Genomic DNA, 19,707 nt, shown 5'->3' on the forward strand with positions numbered 1-19,707 from the left:
AAGCACTTTCTGACATAAATCACAGCAGGATCCTCTATGACTCACCTCCCAGAGTAATGGAAATAAAAGCAAAAATAAACAAATGGGAGCTAATTAAACTTAAAAGCTTTTGCACAACGAAGGAAACTACAAGCAGGTTGAAAAGACAGCCTTCAGAATGGGAGAAAATAATAGCAAATGAAGCAACTGAAAAAGAATTAATCTCAAAAATATACAAGCAGCTCCTGCAGCTCAATTCAAGAAAAATAAACAACTCAATCAAAAAATGGGCCAAAGAACTAAACAGACATTTCTCTAAAGAAGACATACGGATGGCTAACAAACACATGAAAAATGCTCAACATCACTCATTATCAGAGAAATGCAAGTCAAAACCACAATGAGGTACCATCTCATGCTGGTCAGAATGGCTGCTATCAAAAAGTCTACAAACAATAAATGCTGGAAGGGTGTAGAGAAAAGGGAACCCTCTTACACTGTTGGTGGGAATGCAAACTAGTTCAGCCACTATGGAGAACAGTGTGGAGATTCCTTAAAAAACTGGAAATAGAACTGCCATATGACCCAGTAATCCCACTGCTGGGCATACACACCAAGGAAACCAGAACTGAAAGAGACACGTGTACCCCAATGTTCATCACAGCACTGTTTATAATAGCCAGGACATGGAAGCAACCTAGATGTCCATCGGCAGATGAACGGATAAGAAAGCTGTGGTACATATACACAATGGAATATTACTCAGCCATTAAAAAGAATGCATTTGAATCAGTTCTAATGAGGTGGATGAAACTGGAGCCTATTATACAGAGTGAAGTAAGTCAGAAAGAAAAACACCAATACAGTATACTAACGCATATATATGGAATTTAGAAAGATGGTAATGATGACCCTATATGCAAGACAGCAAAAGAGACACAGATGTAAAGAACAGTCTTTTGGACTCTGTGGGAGAAGGCGAGTGTGGGATGATTTGAGAGAATAGCATTGAAACATGTAAATTAACATATGTGAAACAGATCACCAGTCCGGGTTCGATGCATAAGACAGGGTGCTCAGGGCTGGTGCACTGGGATGACCCTGAGTGATAAGATGGGTAGGGAGGTGAGAGGGGGGGTTCAGGATGGGGAACACATGTACACCCATGGCTGATTCATGCCAATGTATGGCAAAAATCACTACAATATTGTAAATTAATTAGCCTCCAATTAAAATAAATTGATTTAAAAATAATAAGAACCCAGCAATCAATCCCATTCTGGGCATATATCCAGAAAAGATGAAAACAAAACTCTTTAATTCAAAAAGATACATGCATCCCAGTGTTCATATCAACACTATTTACAATAGCCAAGACACGGAAGCAATCTAAGAGTCCACTGACAGATGAATGGATACAAAAGATGTGCTATGTATATATACATATACACAAACACACACACACAATGTAATACTACTCAGTCATAGAAAAGAATGGTATACTGCCATTTGTAGCAACATGAGTGGAAGTAAGACAGATAAAGAAAAACATGCTAATACCTAGAGACTGGCACATTGAGTGAAATAAGTCAAAGACAAGTATCATATGATATCACTTATAAGTAGAATCTAAAAAGTAATATAAATGAACTAATATACAAAACAGAAACAGATTCAAAGACATAGACAACAAACTTACTGTTAGCAAAGGGGAAAGGGAGGGAGGGACAAATTAGATGTTTGGGATTATCAGATATGCACTACTATATAAAACAGATAAACAACAGGGATTTACTGTAGAGCACAGTGAACTATATTCAATATCTTGTAATAACCTATAATGGAAAATAATCTAAAATATGTATCAATATATAACTGAATCACTCTGCTGTTCATCTAAAACACAATATTTTAAGATCAGCCCTACTTCAATTTTTCAAAAATAGTTAAACATTTTCCTGTAAAAAAAAAAAAAAAACCCTGAGGTTTAGAAAAGTTGACTTGGCTTTCAGGCCTCAAAACTAGTAAGGGATAAGGGCCAAGTGTTTTTTTTACTTTTATATATTATCTTCATTTTCATTATGCTTTTGATCACTCCACAAATACTTTTTACCTTGAAAAGTATATTGACTATAAATGCAAGCAAGACAAAAATAAGCATTAAGTTCCATAAAATTAAGACATATAAGACTTTTTTAAATAGTATAATCTTACCTAAATCGATATCTCGAATTCCCATGTACAATTCAAGAAGATCATCAACCTTTCCAATTGCCTTTTCTTTGGTTTCAGAAGGCTTTATCAAAGAAAAGAGAAATAAGACATTTTTACATGCAATCTCTTGAATGTTGAGGCATACATGGGGGAAATCTGAAGTGGAGCCAGTTCCTGGTTGTGTACGTCAGCTAATTTTAATGGTAATATATCTAGAATGTGCCCTGTAATTCAATACAAATCAATATAGTAAATACTTATTTTTAGTGTTTGTGGTAAGTATTATAGGTTCAAAGAAGAAAAACTGGGAATGCTATCTCCAAGTAGCTAGCAATCTAGAAGGGAGAAGTGAAGTGAAGTGAAGTGAAGTGAAGTGAAGTGAGCTCGCTCAGTCGTGTCCGACTCTTTGCGACCCCATGGACTGTAGCCCACCAGGCTCTTCCATCCATGGGATTCTCCAGGCAAGAATACTGGAGTGGGTTGCCATTTCCTTCTCCAGGGGAACTTCCCAACCCAGGGATTGAACCCGGGTCTCCCACATTGCAGGCAGGCACTTTACCCTCTGAGCCACAGGGGAAGGGAGAGAGATGTGAAAATAAATAGCTATTTAACCACAATAAGGACAATTTGTAAAGGATGTCAAAGGCATAGCAGCATCACAGGGGCAATAAATTTTTTTATTTATTAATTTATTTTTGGCTGTACTGGGTCTTCTTTGCTGTGTGTGGGCTTCATTCGGTGAGGTTCAAGGGCTCAGTAGTTGCAGCTCACGGACCTTAGAATATCGGGTCAGTAGTTGCAACACTCAGGCTTTGTTGCCCCATGGCATGTGGAATCTCCCCAGAGCTGGGATAGAACCCAGGTCCCCTGCATAAGCAGGAAGATTCTTAACCACTGGACCACCAGGGAAGTCCCAGTGGAAGTAAATTTAAATCTCTAAGAGTCCAGGAAGACTTCAGAAAGGTGACTTAAGAACTGTGTTTTCAAAATTAACTGGTGTCAGATAAACCAGGACAAATAGAAGACAATAGAGACATGAAGTCTATGTGAGGTCACAGAGTCTGATAGAAAAGTACAGCAGGTTAAAGGGACTGCAAGATATCCCATGTGATGGGAAATAGAGCGCCAGGCATGACTAGATCTCAAGGGGTCCTGTGTGCCTTGAAAAGGGCAGAGCTCACCCCAAGAGTAAAACATCCTGAACACATACGTCTAATTATTTGTACAGTAGTCCCCCATCCTTATCTGTGGTTTTGCTTTCCTCCTCAGTTACCTCAGTCAACTGAGGTCCAAAAATATTAAGTGGATAACTCCAGAAATAAACAGTTCCTAAGTTTTGAATTGTGTGCCATTGAGTAATATGATAAAACCACACACCATCTGCTCCATCCCAGAAACCATCGACATCATCTGCTCCTAAGATCCAACCTTCCCCATCATCACAGCTAGATGATCCTCCTTCTGATCTAGAGTAAGAAGGCTAATGGTAGCCTAATGCTACATCACAATGCCTGTGTCATTCGCCTCACTCCATCTCATCACGCTGGCATTTTACCATCTCACATCAGCACAAGAAGAGTGAGTCCAGTAAAATAAGAACTTTGAAGAGAGAGACCACGTTCACACAGCTATATTATAGTACATTTTATACTTGCTCTATTTAACTATTAGTTGTCATCAACTTTTACTGTGCCCAATTTATAAATTAAACTTTAACATAGGTATATATGTACAGGAAAAACAGTATACACAGGACTCAGTACTATCCACAATTTCAGGCATCCACTGGGGGGTTTGGAATGTGTCTGCTGTGGATAAGAGGAGACTACTGTATGCATTCTTTATCAATTACATACATAATATGTGTATTAAGGGTACCAAAATATTTTTGTTCTTATTTAGTAAAAATTTCTATGAAAAAAACATGATCACATATATTTTATTGTTCTTTAAAAATCCTGGCTTAATATTTGGTAAAGTCTGGCTCTATGTTTATTTTAATATTTGGGTTTAAATGGCTTCAGAGCTGGGAAAAAAAAAAAAAACTGCCCAAAGATATTAAATGTGCAACCATAGGTACAAACGTTGAATTCAAGATTCAGTTGCAAAAAATTCATAATACTTTAAATACTGCCATAAATATAGGTTGTTTTGTATCTCAAAACTTATTTTAAAATACATTTTACTACACTAAAATTTTATTTTTATTTCCTTGAGGATATTATTACAACTTTCATGTACTTTTATTTATATTAACTAAGCCTTTATAACAATGAGACAAGAGGCATATCATTCTTGACTTATTTACAATGTATTTTGAATAGTCTGTGTAAAGTGACAGGCTAGGCAAAGTAACTTAGGTATTTTATCTTTGCGTTTATCCAGATACATTGCAGGTTATTGCAACAAATATCAGTACTGCTCACACAGAAATGGCCACCAAGATCTTACTATTCTAAACAGCTCTTGATTTCATCATCCCTCTTCCATTCACATTCTGATTGCCTATGTTCAGTCCTAATTTTTTTAATTGAGATATAGTTGACATATACTATTAGTTTCAGGTATACAACATAATGATTTTATATGCGTATATACTGTATAAAAAAATCACCACGGTAAGTCTAGTTATCCATCCCTACACATAGTTTTCTCTTCCTTGTGATGAGAACTTTTAAGCTCTAGTCTCTTAGCAACTTTCAAATATATAATACAGTATTACCAACAATAATCACCAAGCTGTGAGTCCACTCTCAGGACCTACTTATAACTGAAAGTTTGTACCTTCTGACCCCTTTCATCCATTTCACCCAGCCCACCTGCCCAACCCCCTGCCTCAGGCAACAATCAGTCTGCTCTGTTTCTACACAAGGTGCGGTTTGTTTTGTTTGGAATGGGAGAAGGGGAGATAATAAAACTGAGGTCATCCAATATTTGTCTTTCTCTGACATATTACACTATTGTTCAGGTCCATCCACATTCTAAAAATGGCAGGATTTCCTTCTTTTAACTGAATAATACTCCCTTGTCTTTTCTTATGTGCAGAGGTTTCCTAATGGGTCTCCCCACCTGCAATCTTCACCCTCACAAATCTACCCTGTTCAACATTCCATCCCCTAGAACCAAGGGATTTTTCTAAAACACAAAACCAACTTGCTGCTCCCCTTGCAATTTTTAAATAGCCACCCCCCTAACCCTTAGCAATATTTACAGACCCTTCATGCCCTGACCCAGGCCTCTATCTCCAGTCTCAACACCTCCCACCAGATACTTTCAGCAGCCACACTCCAGCCTCATCGACATTTACAAGGTTCCCATACCTATTATCATTTCATGCCCAGAACACTCTTCTCTCCATCTGTGACTAACTCAACTATTTCTTATGGAGGCAACTCTCCCAATTTCCCTTTTTACTGATTCCTAACTACAGCTCATCAGCTAGCCCCTTCCTTGTGACATTACAAAACATTCTGGTTTGTAACAGTTTATTTTCATGCCTCTTCCCTTTAAAGGAAAAACAAGGTTTTTAATCACCTTTGTGTTACCAGCACCTGGACTGTGCCTGTCTCAACAACACACAGCAAGTAACTCATGCAAGTGGAGTATTGTTCAGTTTTCAGAATTTGTTCTAGGTGATAAGCTGCATGGTTTCAAATCTTTACTGTTTGAAATTAAATCATAGGTCATTTGTATCAAATTTAATATTAGTGCCAGACTAGTTTTTTCCCCCCTTTATTATGAGCTATTTTAATTGCCTTATTTTAAGAAACAGGCTATGCAAATAGGAAGAGAGATTTAGAGTTTATCTTGGAATGAATCTTTCCCACCTCCTCAGGCAGATCTTCAGTTATTCTTTTTCATTCCAGCACCTGATACACAGCTGCTGCTCATAAATAAACAGATATGTGTGACCCACATGAACTGTTAGAAGACGGCCCCCCTCCTGAAGTGACATGGAGTTTTTCCTGCTGACTCCAGTTTCTATGCAAGCAGTTTGAAGGTCTGTGCTTTTCCCCTCCCAGCCGCCACTGCAGAGCACAGCTGGGACCCCCAGCTCCTTCCCACCGTCCTTTCACCCTCTTACAGATTCCTTTCTTCCACCTAGATGTGTTCACTTGTTCAATGAACACTTACTGGCCTTCAGCAGTATGCCTGGCAGCAGGCTGGGCACCAAAAAGGTAAAGACTCTGAAATGACCAGAAGTTACTGCCTTGGGTTTTTTCACAAACCTCATCACCTCTCAACTTTCAAAATGCTTCTGGCCCTCCCGGGCCTCTCCGCTGTCACCAGCCTCCATTTTAATCTACTTATTCACCCAAGAACAAGACACCCAACTCAGAATCTTCCTCTGGAGTCCCCAAAACTGACAACATCCTGGTGACTCCAACGTTCAAGAACACAACCTTGGCCTCGTGGTTCCTTAAGTATCTTCTCCAACAAACCATACCCATGACTGACCCTGACATCGTTCCCCACAAACTCTGGATCCTACGATAACAGCCTCCTTACCATTCATTATCTGTCTCACTCTTGTTCTTCAAGCAGCTGGGAGCCCTAGGATAGTATATACACACACAGACACGTCCCTCCCACCTCAGCCAGGCACTCTGGAGCTCAGAGGCCTGCCTGTCCTGCCCTCCCCTACAGGAGAGCTTCATCACTGCTCTTCCTGTGGTGAGCAGGCCTGCCATTTGCCACTCTGAATCCTCACCACTGCTGCCCTCTTCTTCTGCTCTCCTTCCCTCCATTCATCTCTTCTCCTGGTGTTTTTCACTTAAATACTGACCTTCTCATAGACACAGTCAATCAGCAAAACCCTTCCTCCCATCAAGCATAAATGAATCACTCACTAATTCATTAAATTCAAAGATCTGAGCTCCTCTGAAGTGTCAGGCATTGTTCTAGGTGCTGGAGATATGGCAGTGATCAGGACAGATGAGAACAAGACAAGGGACAAAAAGGAAACAAAGATACAATGAGGCCCAACAGGTTCAGCACCTTAGAGAAAATAAAGGGTAAGGAAGTCTGGGCAGAAGGCAGGTGGCAGGAACTGAGATTATATTATGCTCAGAGGTTAGAGAGGGTGGGACAAAGACAGAAATTGAAGGCAGCAAGGGAGTGAGCCATGCCCATAAGCAGGGAGAGCATCAGCCAGACATAATACCTCATACAGAGGTCGTGAGATGGGGATGTATTTAGAGTGTTTGTGGACAGCAAGGAGACTCAAGTGGCTGAAGCAGGGGGAGGCAGGAGGAGAGAGAGATGAGATCAGAGTAGAAACACACAGTCAAATCATGCTGGTCCCTCTGAGGATGTTAGCTCTTTACTCTGAGGGAACCCACTAGAGGATTTCTAACAGATTGTTACAGAAAAGTAACACTCTCATTTGTATTTTCAAAGGATAAGCCTAGTTGCTGTGTGGGTAAAGAGGATAAGAAGGCAAGGGAAAGAGAAAGCAGGAAGCATGAGCTGGTGACCTCAATAGTTGACATGAGCTGTTGGTGCCTTGGGTCAGAGTGGGGGGCCAGAGGTGGGGAGAAGTTGGTCGCTCTGGTCTGCTGTGGAGGTGAATCCACCAGGATTTGCTGATGGAAGGGATGTGGGACACGAAAGAGGAGACCAGATGATTATCAAATGCTTTGCCTGAGGAGACCGGCTTTCATGAACATCATCTTTCACTATCAAAATCTCAAATCTGTTTACTCCTATAGGTAGCTCAGTGACTTTTTCTTAGATCTCAGAGAGCTGTGGCTGATCTAAGTTTTTGAGGCAGTCCTCAAAACTGTATACGCTAGAAAAAATTGACTGTAGGTAGCTGAGGACTGCTGTATCACAATCTCTCCTCACACACTTAGTTTCTGTATTTCCTTCTCAAATGCCTTCAATAACATTCATATAGTCTAAGTAGACAATGAATTAAAGACCATGCCTTAATTAGGATACAAAGTGTTTTACTTAATCTTGTGATTTTACCTTTATTTTCAGCTCTGACAAACATGAATGTTCATGCATTTCCAAGCCAAATAGGGATTAAGTGAACCTAACATACCACTTCCTCCACGGTGGCAGGACCTTTCGATCTCAGACGAAGTGTCTCCCTTCCTGTACCAATCTTTCCTGTTGATGACTTTCCACCTTTTGATCTGGGCTCCATATCTATAAAAATACAATGGATAGGGAAAGGTACACATATTAAGAATTTCAACTGATGGCTATAAAAGCTAATGGAGTTTCAAATTTTTGTACAGTTATTGTGAAATTTTATAAAAGTTATGCCTCCTGATAGAATTTCCCAAAATAAACTCTCCTGTCATCCATTTTTCTCATACAAGAGTCTCTCAAATGATAGAAAGGTATGGGAGATCTGACTACAAAAAGAAAAGGGAATATGTGAAATGTGCTGATGGGAAAGACTGGAAGTTACAAGGAACAAAAATTAAAACAGTTGGTTTTATTGTAAGAGTAAAGAAGTCTATGCGGCATGAAGGCAGAGGTTGGTGTGCAGCTGGACTTCATCAAGGTCATGGAGAAGGGAAAGGGTCGTGCCTTGATAGAAGACAGGGATGGAGGCACCATTATTTGAGGACCTACCTTCTGACTGACACTTTAAATACAAAATCCCACTTAATTCTTACGCTAACCTAAGAGGCAACTTAAAGCCATCACTTTACAGAAAAGGAAATTGAACTCAGTAGTGACTGGAAGTGAAGTTTTAGTCATTCAGTTATGTCTGACTCTTTTCAACACCCTGGACTGCAGCCCGCCAGGCTCTTCTGTCCATGGAATTCTCTAGGCAACAATACTGGAGTGGGTTGCCACTTCCTTCTTCTGGGGATCTTCCCACCCAAGGATCAAACCTGAGTCTCACATTGCAGGCAGATTCTTTACCATCTGAGCCACTAGGGAAGCAACTGGAGCTGGGATTCAAATCCAGGTCTTATGACCCCAGTCTGTATGCTTTCCTCCACAACACTTCACCACCACACCTCTTGGAAGCACAAGGCATACATTCAGAGGTGGATGGATGAGACAGGCAGGGTCCTCAGGAGGCTGGGAACAGGTTCCCAGGAAGGAAGTCCTCTCAGAAGGCAGGAGAGAACAGGGAGCATGATGGAGCAAGAGTTCACGATGGGGCTGCTCCTTTATATGTGTGTGTTTTAGTTTGGTTGCGTTTTTCCAACATGCCAAGAGTCATCCCTCAATATCAGACGGTAACATAAATGAATGAAAGGGCAGAATGGAAATGGAGGATGACTCCCAGGAGGTACCCTATCTAGGCCACTCCAGTGACTGCCTGCCCTGTCAGAAAGTAGACACTACACAGACAGATCTTCTGTTTGCAAAGAAAATGAATACTGTTTGGGGCCAGATTTTTAACTTTTAGCAATTAAATCAAACTGTAAAACAACACAATGACAAAAATAAAAGATTGGTGGATGAGGTCCCAATCACAGGCCACCAGTTTTGAACTCCTGTAGGTATCCCCCAGGTCCTCTTCACTGAGGACTCTGGAGCAGCAGTTTGGGGCAAGGATGGAGGTGGGTGTGGGAAGACACAGCAACCAGCCTGGGAGATAACTGAGCTCCGATGTGGAGTTGCAGGGCAGGCTGTGGTGTGTGAGCGGGTGAGATCTGTACAGAGCACTCAAGGACATCAGGTGGTCTGCACGAATGCATCCTTCCTTATAATCAAGGGTAATTTTTATCTTTAGGAAGCCCTGTTTCACTGTTGGGGATCTACTCCAAGGTGGGTAGGATTTTACATGTTAATTTTAACATGTATTTGAGGACAGAGTCACCAAAACATAGTTTTCCTCTGAGAGTGAAATTATTAAAAATAATAATTGAGGGACTTCCCCAGTGGTTCAGTGGTTAAGACTACACCTTACAATGCAGGGGTGTGGGTTTAATCCCTGGTTGGGGAGTTAAGATCTCACATGCCTTGTGGCCAAAAAGCCAATGTATAAACAGAAGCAATATTGTAACAAATTCAATAAAGACTTCAAAAATGGTCCATATTTTTTTTTAATTTTAATGATCATGTGATACCCAGGACAGTTCCCCTAACCCCAAACCTCTAAATGACAGCTAACAGAGCTCATGCTGATCATGACGGCTTGACAGATGCTCGGGAGACTAGAGCTGTATCAGCAAGCTTACAGCATCTGCCTTGGCAGTCACACTGTGTCCCATCGGAGGAAAGAAAATTAACAGGAGGAAAATGTTCACTCAGCATAGAGTTTCCAACAGAATACCCAAAGAAGAAGGTGCGGTCAGTCACCAGCACTGACCAGGATTTTGCACTGACCAGGCTGGAGTCATGTACAGAGGTATGGCCGTCAAGACAGCCTCAACCTGAATGATACTAACCTCCAAGATAAACAACCTTACACACATCCACTGAGATTTCACCAAGCAACCTACTCCATATAATGTGTCTTCCCATGGAAGTGTCCTGCAGGGTGGGAAATGCTCAGTTAACACCTGTGTTTGGTCTACCACTGCATACACATTTCTGGTTGCAAAGTAATACACAGGCATTCTGACTTATCAACAAGTCTTTTGTAAATTTGGTAAGCATGATATATAACCCCAGAAAATTGCCCAAGTCTGGATACACTGGAGAAACTAAAGATTTCTGGGATGTATGAAGCTAAGGACCCAGGCCCTGGAATGCTGGAACTTCACAGAGGGATTGTCATCCAGGCTTGAGAAGTCAGCCAGCCTCCTTATGTCTCTATGCACCTGGCTCTCACCTGAAACACCAGTACCTAAAAAAGAAAATGTGATGTAGAGTGGAAAAATGGTTTTCTATTTTTTAAAGCCATGGTCTTTCCAGTAGTCATGTATGGATATGAGAGTTGGACCATAAAGAAGGTAGAGTGCCACAGAATTGATGCCTTCAAACAGTGGTGCTGGAGAAGACTCTTGAGAGTCCCCTGGACTGCAAGGAGATCAAACCAGTCAATCCTAAGGGAAATCAACCCTGAATACTCATTGGAAGGACTGATGCTGAAGCCGAACCTCTAATACTTTGGCCACCAGATGCGAAGAGTCAACTCATTGGAAAAGACCCTGATGTTGGGAAAGATTGAGGGCAGAAGGAGAAGTGGGTGACAGAGGATAAGACAGTTGAATGGCATCGCCAACTCGGTGGATGTGAACTTGGGCAAACACCAGGAGATGGTGAGGGATAGGGAGGCGTGGCGAGCTGCAGTCCATGGGGTCGCAAACAGTCAGACATCGCTTGGTGACTGAACAACAACTTTTTAAAGCAGCTTTAAGTGCACAACAAATTGAGAAGACAGAGCTCTCCCATACACGTCTTGCCCCAACATATGCAACACCTCCCCCATGATCAACACTGCCCACCACAGTGGTATATTCGTTACAATCAATGAAACTACACAGACACATCACATCACCTAAAGTTCAGTTTACATCATGGTTCACTCTTGCTGCTGCATATCCCGTGGGTTTGGAAGAATGAATAATGACATGTATTCATCATCACAGTATCGTATAGAGTAGTTTCATTGCCCTAAAAATTCGCTGTGCACTGCCTGTTCACCCCAGGTTGTTTTTTTTTTGTTTGTTTGTTTTTTTGCATCATTATGTTTGTCAAGTCATCTTCGGCTCCAAACTGTTATCTCAAGGCCAACCACTTGGTGGCACCAAAACAAAAGCTGAAATTTTAGTTCTGGCTTAGCGTCCCAAAAGGCAGTTTTTATGGCTGAAGAAACAGAAGCCACGTTCCTCTACCATCCTGATTCAGGGAAGTACATCAACCGGTTTATACATAAAACCAGGCAGGATGGTCCTGTTAGCCTGCAGGGGAAAGAAAAGTTTTGTTTTTTTAATGTTTGTAAATATTGTTAATCTGGCTTACTTCTAGGGCACTGGCCCATCTAAGCTTCTCAAACCACCCAGGCCGAGCCCTAAATCCGCCATTTCACTCCTCATGAATGGATGTGCTTAAGGCCTCTCTTGGGGATGAGCGACAGGAGGAATGCAGTTCACACAGGAGACGCTGGAAATGAGTCTGCAGCTCCAAGGATTCACTAGACTCCGGGCTCCCCCACCCCCACCCCATGTCACCCAGAGCACAGGACACTCACAGCTCCAGGGTGCACAGCAGGCTCCCACAGCTGAGATGGATGTCACCAGGAAGCAGATGTCTCAACTCCCAACCCTTTTGTGGCAATTGTGTCTATTGCTCTAATTATGTAATTTAATTTAAAACTATATGAACTGATGAAAGAAGTATGAAACAAAAGAGTTATTATTACCAGGAAAACTAGGTTAACTGCTTTGGAAAGACTCCAGAAAGGCAAGTTGGGGCAAGGGGGAGGGGCGGGCGGGGGTAAAGGTGTGTGCAAGATGACACTAGGAGATTAGGAAAATATCTTTAAACTTCCAGCATTTCACATATCTGGGTTTTAGATATGAAACGGAACCCACAGATGTGCATTACCATTCTGATCACTAAAGAAAGACAACAGAACTCCAATTTGTGTCCTCTCAGAGTTTTTTACATCTGAAGAGTAGGGAAAGAATGAAGATTTATGTTTTAAATAAAATGCTTATACCTACTTGTAACTTTTTATGATACCATTTTAACTGGCATTGTCAGTAAACAGCCCAGCCCCTGCTACATCATGACATTCAGGGAGAGATGGGGAAATAGAGGAGATGTCTGTCTCTGGTCCCACCCTGAGCCCCAGGGCAAGAGGAGAGCTGACATCAGCCAAGGCCCGCAGAGAACAAGCACACCAAGCTTAGCTCCCCAACCCGCACACGGCGAGTGTGGGGAGGTGGGGCATTCTCCTGCTTTTGCACAGAACTACATCTTGTTCTGTTCCCTTGAGGGCCTGAATTGGCCTGGAGTACAATTCAGAGTAGGCTCAGAGCCCTGATGTCCCTAAGAGGAGGGTACGTACAGACACAGTTGTATCCAACAAGAGATGGACTTCATAATCAGAGACTCTGAGTTAAAACACAGCTACCCATTTACAAATTCTGTGAAGTTAGGAATAAGTTCTCATCTGTAGGGATTCCCTTATAGCTCAGTCAGTAAAGAATTTGCCTGCCATGCCGGAGACCCCAAGTTCAATTCTTGAGTCAGAAAGATCCCCCAAAAAGGGAATGGCTACCCACTCCAGTATTCTTGCCTGGGAAATCTCATGGACAGAGGAGCCTGGCAGGCTACGGTCCATGGGTTCAGAAGAGTCAGACACAACTTAGCAACTAAACCACCACACCTCATCTTCATGTGCACTGAGAACACCAGCTAGACAGAATGCTGTCTAACGCGTTCAGAGGGCTGCCGGGTGAAAGGTGCCATGCCCAGCGGTCCGACTCTCACACTGGGGCGGCTGCTGCTGCACTTGCTTCTGCTGACACATCCACCCTGGAAAGAGAGCCATCTGCTCTTCCCACACCCTCTCCCACAAAACCATTTGCATTGCTTTGCTCAGGACGAGAAACATGCTAAAGTCTCTCTTTGAATGTTCAGAAAGCTATCACTTCAAATACAAAGGTCTCCTTTTCATTCTATCTCCTGTAGAACTGTGATTTTTCTCCCTTCCATTTACAGAAGGGTACAAACAAAAGATGATCCACTACTCTACTCAGATTTTCCAAAGTGGCCCAACTGAATTTAAGCCAAGCCCCTCAGGGGAGCACGGAGCAGTGAGGGCCCTCCAGTGTCCATCTCACTGGACCCTCAATCCCCACTCAAAACATCTCTTATTAAAGTTACATGACACCATGTGGTCAAGTGAGCAGACATATCAACACTCCATCCTGGAAGAGGATATGTACAGCCTCTTCCTCTAACCACCTGTGCAGGTGAACTAAGCTACTTTACCAGATTCACTAATGCATTTCTATAATTTCCAGCTCTGGAGTTACACAGCAACAAAACAGCAGCCAGATGGCAACTCAGGACTTGCAAGACTTTGCAAGTTGTATATGCCAATGACCTTCAGCATTGCAGGCCCAGAAAGGCTTTTTTCCAGTGTTCCCAGAGCTGGCCTGAGTCTTAGGGACTGACTCATATTAACCAGATTCACAAGAACAGATGTCATCACATCACTGTATTAATCATAGGGTCCAAGTGGGCTCCCGTGCTGCCCTCTCATGAGCCAGAAACTGCCTGGGCAAAATGTGTAAGCAAAGACCCAGCCATGAAGGTCCAAGACAGCAAGGCTAAGTGAGGAAAGAGAAGGCAGTGTGCCCCAGACCCCGGGTTCCAAGACTCCAAAAGCAAACAATGGACAGTTGATGTTTTAGAGTCCCTCCCAACTGCGTGACTCTCAGTTTATCAGGCCTCTACCCCTCTTGGGAATAAATCACTTGAAATTTTTTTCCTACCGGGTACCTAAGCTTAGTGAGCATGGCTGACACCGGGGAAAAGGACATGAGCACAAAGGGTAATTCTTATGGGCCAAGGCTGTCAACAGGTAGCTCAGTGGCCCGTGGTCCACAGGCATATTTGCGGAGTGTGCAGTGTTTTCAGACTTTTTAAACTAATTGCCAACTTTTAAAAGTTGGTGATTTCTCATCAAAAATCAAAAGTTAAGTTTCTCTTGGAGGTTGACACATGCCTACAAAACAATAATAACCAGAGCTGACAACTTTACTTTGGGGTCTGCAGCTCTCTGCCCTCCTCTTCAGACACTTGGGCTTCCCTGGTGGCTCAGCTGGTAAAGAAACCATCTGCAATGCGGGAGACCTGGGTTCGACCTGTGCGTTGACAAGATCCCCTGGAGAAGGGAAAGGCTACCCACTCCAGTATTCTGGCCTGGGGGATTCCAGGGGCTCTATAGTCCATGGGATCGCAAAGAGTCGGACACAACTGAGCAACTTTCAATTTCAATTTCAAATTTCATCAAGATATAGAGTTTCTCACTACATATGATTATGAAGCATTACTTGTCATTTCTTATACTAGTGCCAGTCTTAGAGCACACTTTTATTTCAAAGGACTAAATATATACACACATATATATACTATAATTCATCTAGGGACAATAATATGGATCATCTGCGGAAGACAATTTGAAGGTAATGTTGGGACTTCTCAGGCAGTCTAGTGGTTAAGATTTCACCTTCCAATGAAGGAGGTATGGAATCAATCTCCACTATTGGTAAGATCCCACAAGCCTTGCAATAAAAAAACAAACAAACAAAAGCAGGACTTCCCTGGTAGTCCAGCGGTTAAGAATCTCCCTGCCACTGCAAGGGACATGGGTTCAAGCTCTGGTCCAGGAAGATTCCACTGCTGCAGAGCAACTAAGCCAATGAGCCACAACTACTGAAGCCCACGTGCCTAGAGCCAGGGCTTCACAACAAGAGAAGTCACCACAATGAGAAGAGCGAACACCACAGCTAGAGAGTAGCCACCCCGAGCCACCTCGAAGACCTGCTGCAGCCAAAAATAAATAAATACAATTTTAAAGAACAACTTATTAAAAAAAAAGAAGAAGAAGAAGCAATATGGTAACAGATTCCATAAAGACTTTCAAAGACAGTCCACATCAAAAAAAAAATCTTTAAAAAATAAAATAAAGGTGATTTTTTTTCTTTTAAACTGATCATTTACCATGTCCCAGGTACTAGAAATTCTCACAGCTGGTTGCTCCCAGCTTCAGGAATGGGACACACAAATGGAACCTGATTGATCCTGTCTATCACAGTGATGGTTTCAGAGATGGACACATGAACAAAGGTCAGTGAGAAAAAAATCTAAGGGCTTTTGCTAGAAATTCTGAAATAAGAACACTCTCCTTTTCTGTTCTGTGTGAATAAGGAAGCACATGGTCCCAGCCATTGCTGACCACCCATCTTGGGCCACCTTAAGATGACCTATAGATGATGAAGCTGATGCTTCAGGTGGCAGAACAGAAAGGAAGGACAATAAATGGGGTCCTGATCACATTGTATACGCCCTTACATAGAGCCTTGTTGATGCCAGCATCACCCATGGATGGTTGATTTATAAGATTTCCTTTTCTGCATTAGCCAGTTTGATAAGGTTTTCTACCGTCTCCAACTGAAAGATACCTCCCAGATACAGAATTGTGTCTGAGCAATTAAGCAATCCTTCTAAAAAGACCTTCCAGGACTTCCCTGGTGGTCCAGTGGCTAAGACTCTGCACTCCCAATGCAGGGGGCCTAGGTTCAGTCCCTGGTTAAGGAACTAGATCCTGTATGCAACAAGTAAAACCCAGCACAGCAAGATAAATAAACTTTTGTAAAAATAAAAAGAACTTCCAATGTCTGAACTTATACAAACAGCACTGTCCATAAACAGCTCCTGTGCTCCCCTCTCTACCTCCACCCCCACCACACATGCACTCTCTCTCTCTCTCTGAATAGTTGACATAATATCTAGCTTTGCCCCAGAATTTAAAAATTTTAACTGTCCATTCTCTTTTTCTATGTGTCCTTCTTCTCCCCAACATTCCTCATGTCTTTAGAATAGCAATGGGGTTGTTTTTGTTTTGATTCAGCTGGTAGGGTGCTGGTGCAGATAAGAAGGAAAAGGAGATAAGTGCATGCCACATACACAAGGTGGCTATTGGATCAAAGGGCTGGCAACACGTGACCCAACCCTCCGCACCCCACCTTTCCACAAAAAAAAGGCTAAAGAAAGTGACTTAACTGCTCCTCTGATGAGACTTAACAGTGTATGACAAGTGTCAGAAGGGAAATACTATGCCAAAAATCATCTTGTTCTTTTAGATAAGGTGTCACTTGAAAAAAACTCAACCCTATTTTTCACAACTCCCTGAAATTACAGAATGCATCTCTGGGATAATTTTAATCCAGAGGGGACTGTGTTATAAAAAAAAATATTATAAACCTCTAGACTCTAATATTAATACAAAGAATTTTAAAGGATGGCTAAAGTATTTTCATCCTTCTATACTTATTTTATCCATAGGATGATTTTATGGGAATTCAAAAACTGTTCACTTCTATTAGTGGTTTATTACACATCCTTTGACTACGTGGATCACAATAAACTGTGGAAAATTCTGAAAGAGATGGGAATACCAGACCACCTGACCTGCCTCTTGAGAAATCTGTATGCAGGTCAGGAAGCAACAGTTAGAACTGGACAGGGAACAACAGACTGGTTCCAAATAGGAAAAGGAGTACGTCAAGGCTGTATATTGTCACCCTGCTTATTTAACTTCTATGCAGAGTACATCATGAGAAACGCTGGACTGGAAGAAACACAAGCTGGAATCAAGATTGCCGGGAGAAATATCAATAACCTCAGATATGCAGATGACACCACCCTTATGGCAGAAAGTGAAGAGGAACTAAAAAGCCTCTTGATGAAAGTGAAAGAGGAGAGCGAAAAAGTTGGCTTAAAGCTCAACATTCAGAAAACGAAGATCATGGCATCCGGTCCCATCACTTCATGGGAAATAGTTGGGGAAACAGTGGAAACAGTGTCAGACTTTATTTTTTGGGGCTCCAAAATCACTGCAGATGGTGATTGTAGCCATGAAATTAAAAGATGCTTACTCCTTGGAAAAAAGTTATGACCAACCTATATAGCATATTCAAAAGCAGAGACATTACTTTGCCAACTAAGGTCCATCTAGTCAAGGCTATGGTTTTTCCTGTGGTCATGTCTGGATGTGAGAGTTGGACTGTGAAGAAGGCTAAGCGCCGAAGAATTGATGCTTTTGAACTGTGGTGTTGGAGAAGACTCTTGAGAGTCCCTTGGACTGCAAGGAGATCCAACCAGTCCATTCTGAAGATCAGCCCTGGGAGTTCTTTGGAAGGAATGATGATAAAGCTGAAGCTCCAGTACTTTGGCCACCTCATGCGAAGAGTTGACTCATTGGAAAAGACTCTGATGCTGGGAGGGATTGGGGGCAGGAGGAGAAGGGGACGACCCAGGATGAGATGGCTGGATGGCATCACTGACTCAATGGACATGAGTCTGAGTGAACTCCAGGAGTTGGTGATGGACAGGGAGGCCTGGCGTGCTGGGATTCATGGGATCGCAAAGAGTCGGACATGACTGAGCGAATGAACTGAACTGAACTGACCTGACACATATTTTTCCTCCAGCTTTTAAAAAGTTTAGTAGTTGCAAAAACAATCCCACCAATTTAAAAAGTCAATGCAGTATAATCTACCACATTTCTAACATGGAACCACTTAAGATAATACTAAAGAAAACTTTCTAAAAAGAGTATATAGTTAAAAATTATAAAGCCTCTAAAAGCAAAATAATTCTGTTTCTCTACTTCCTAGACTAGGAATCCTAGTCTTTTTTTTTTTTAATAACTGTTTTCTGGTTATAAAAGTTAATAGTTTATATTTAAAATGTGAAATATACAAGAAACCTAAAGGAAAAAGTCAGGCTTTCCAGATGGCACTAATGGTAAAGAATCTGCCTGCCAATGCAGGAGATCGAGATATGGGTTCAATCCCTGGATTGGGACGATTCCCTGGAGTAGGAAGTGGCAACCTACTGCAGTATTCTTGCTTGGAGAATCCCATGGACAGGGGAGCCTAGGAGGCTACAGTCCATGGGGCCACAAGAGTCGCACGCAACTGAGCACATAAAAACAATTCATTCAAAACCCACCGTCTGAGTTAACTGTTAACAATTCAATATATATATACTGCAAGTCACTTTTCTTCTATGTTTAAATATAGTTTTAAAAAGGATATTATTGTACATTGTTTTGTAATTGCCTTTTCACTTAATCTATCAAACATTTTCCTATACATTAAGAGAACTGTTTCTCTGCTTAACTTTTTCTGAAGACACACTCTGACAATTCTGAGTGTAATTTCTAAGATCCATTTCCTACAACTATATGAGAACTCCCATTATACAAATACTGTTATTAATAGAATGTGCATTATTAGAAAAAGAGCAATTTTACCAATGTAACATTACCTTCACACTGTTATACCATATTAAGGAAGACATATCACATATTAGCATCGGTTTTGACCCCTTTGTCTACTGCTATTTTAATGACTAAGCCTACAAACAGCCAAGAACTATTATCTACCTTCCTTCTATTTGTGGTTGTCATTAATTCCAAAGGCTCCTTAAATGTTGTAGTTCTAAGAAATCAATCACTGTTTAGGGTAAGTGAACTGGGTAATACAGATGACAGAGTTTTTCCTATAATAGAATATAATAATTTTACTTTTCATGGATTAAAAACATGAATACTTAATAAATTTTCCTTAATGAGAGTTTATAGCTAGAATAGAAAAGACTGAATATTTAGCCTGGGTCTTTATCCAACTGGGGGCTTCCCTTGTGGCTCAGCTGGTAAAGAATCCACCTGCAATGTGGGAGACCTAGGTTCAATCCCTGGGTTGGGAAGATCCCTTGGAGAAGGGAAAGGCTACCCACTTCAGTATTCTTGCCTGGAAAATTCCATGGACTGTATAGTCCATAGGGTCACAAAGAGTTGGACACAACTGAGTGACTTTCACTTTATCCAGATGAGTCTTTACA

The 19,707-nt window shown here is 41.7% G+C and overlaps 1 protein-coding gene across 1 annotated transcript in view; it reads right to left on the bottom strand.

Annotated features, from left to right (window-relative positions):
- Window positions 1-19,707, bottom strand: part of GIPC2 (GIPC PDZ domain containing family member 2) — a 95,669-nt gene that overhangs the window by 24,540 nt on the left and 51,422 nt on the right. Inside the window, exons 4-5 of the mRNA XM_068966298.1 lie at window positions 8,243-8,349; window positions 2,194-2,275 (exon numbers count right to left, since the gene is read on the bottom strand). Of these exons, the coding sequence (XP_068822399.1) occupies window positions 2,194-2,275; window positions 8,243-8,349 (189 nt within the window). The remainder of the gene's footprint in view (window positions 1-2,193; window positions 2,276-8,242; window positions 8,350-19,707) is intronic.

This window comes from Capricornis sumatraensis, chromosome 2, assembly GCF_032405125.1.
Source record: "Capricornis sumatraensis isolate serow.1 chromosome 2, serow.2, whole genome shotgun sequence".
Taxonomy (NCBI): domain Eukaryota; kingdom Metazoa; phylum Chordata; class Mammalia; order Artiodactyla; family Bovidae; genus Capricornis; species Capricornis sumatraensis.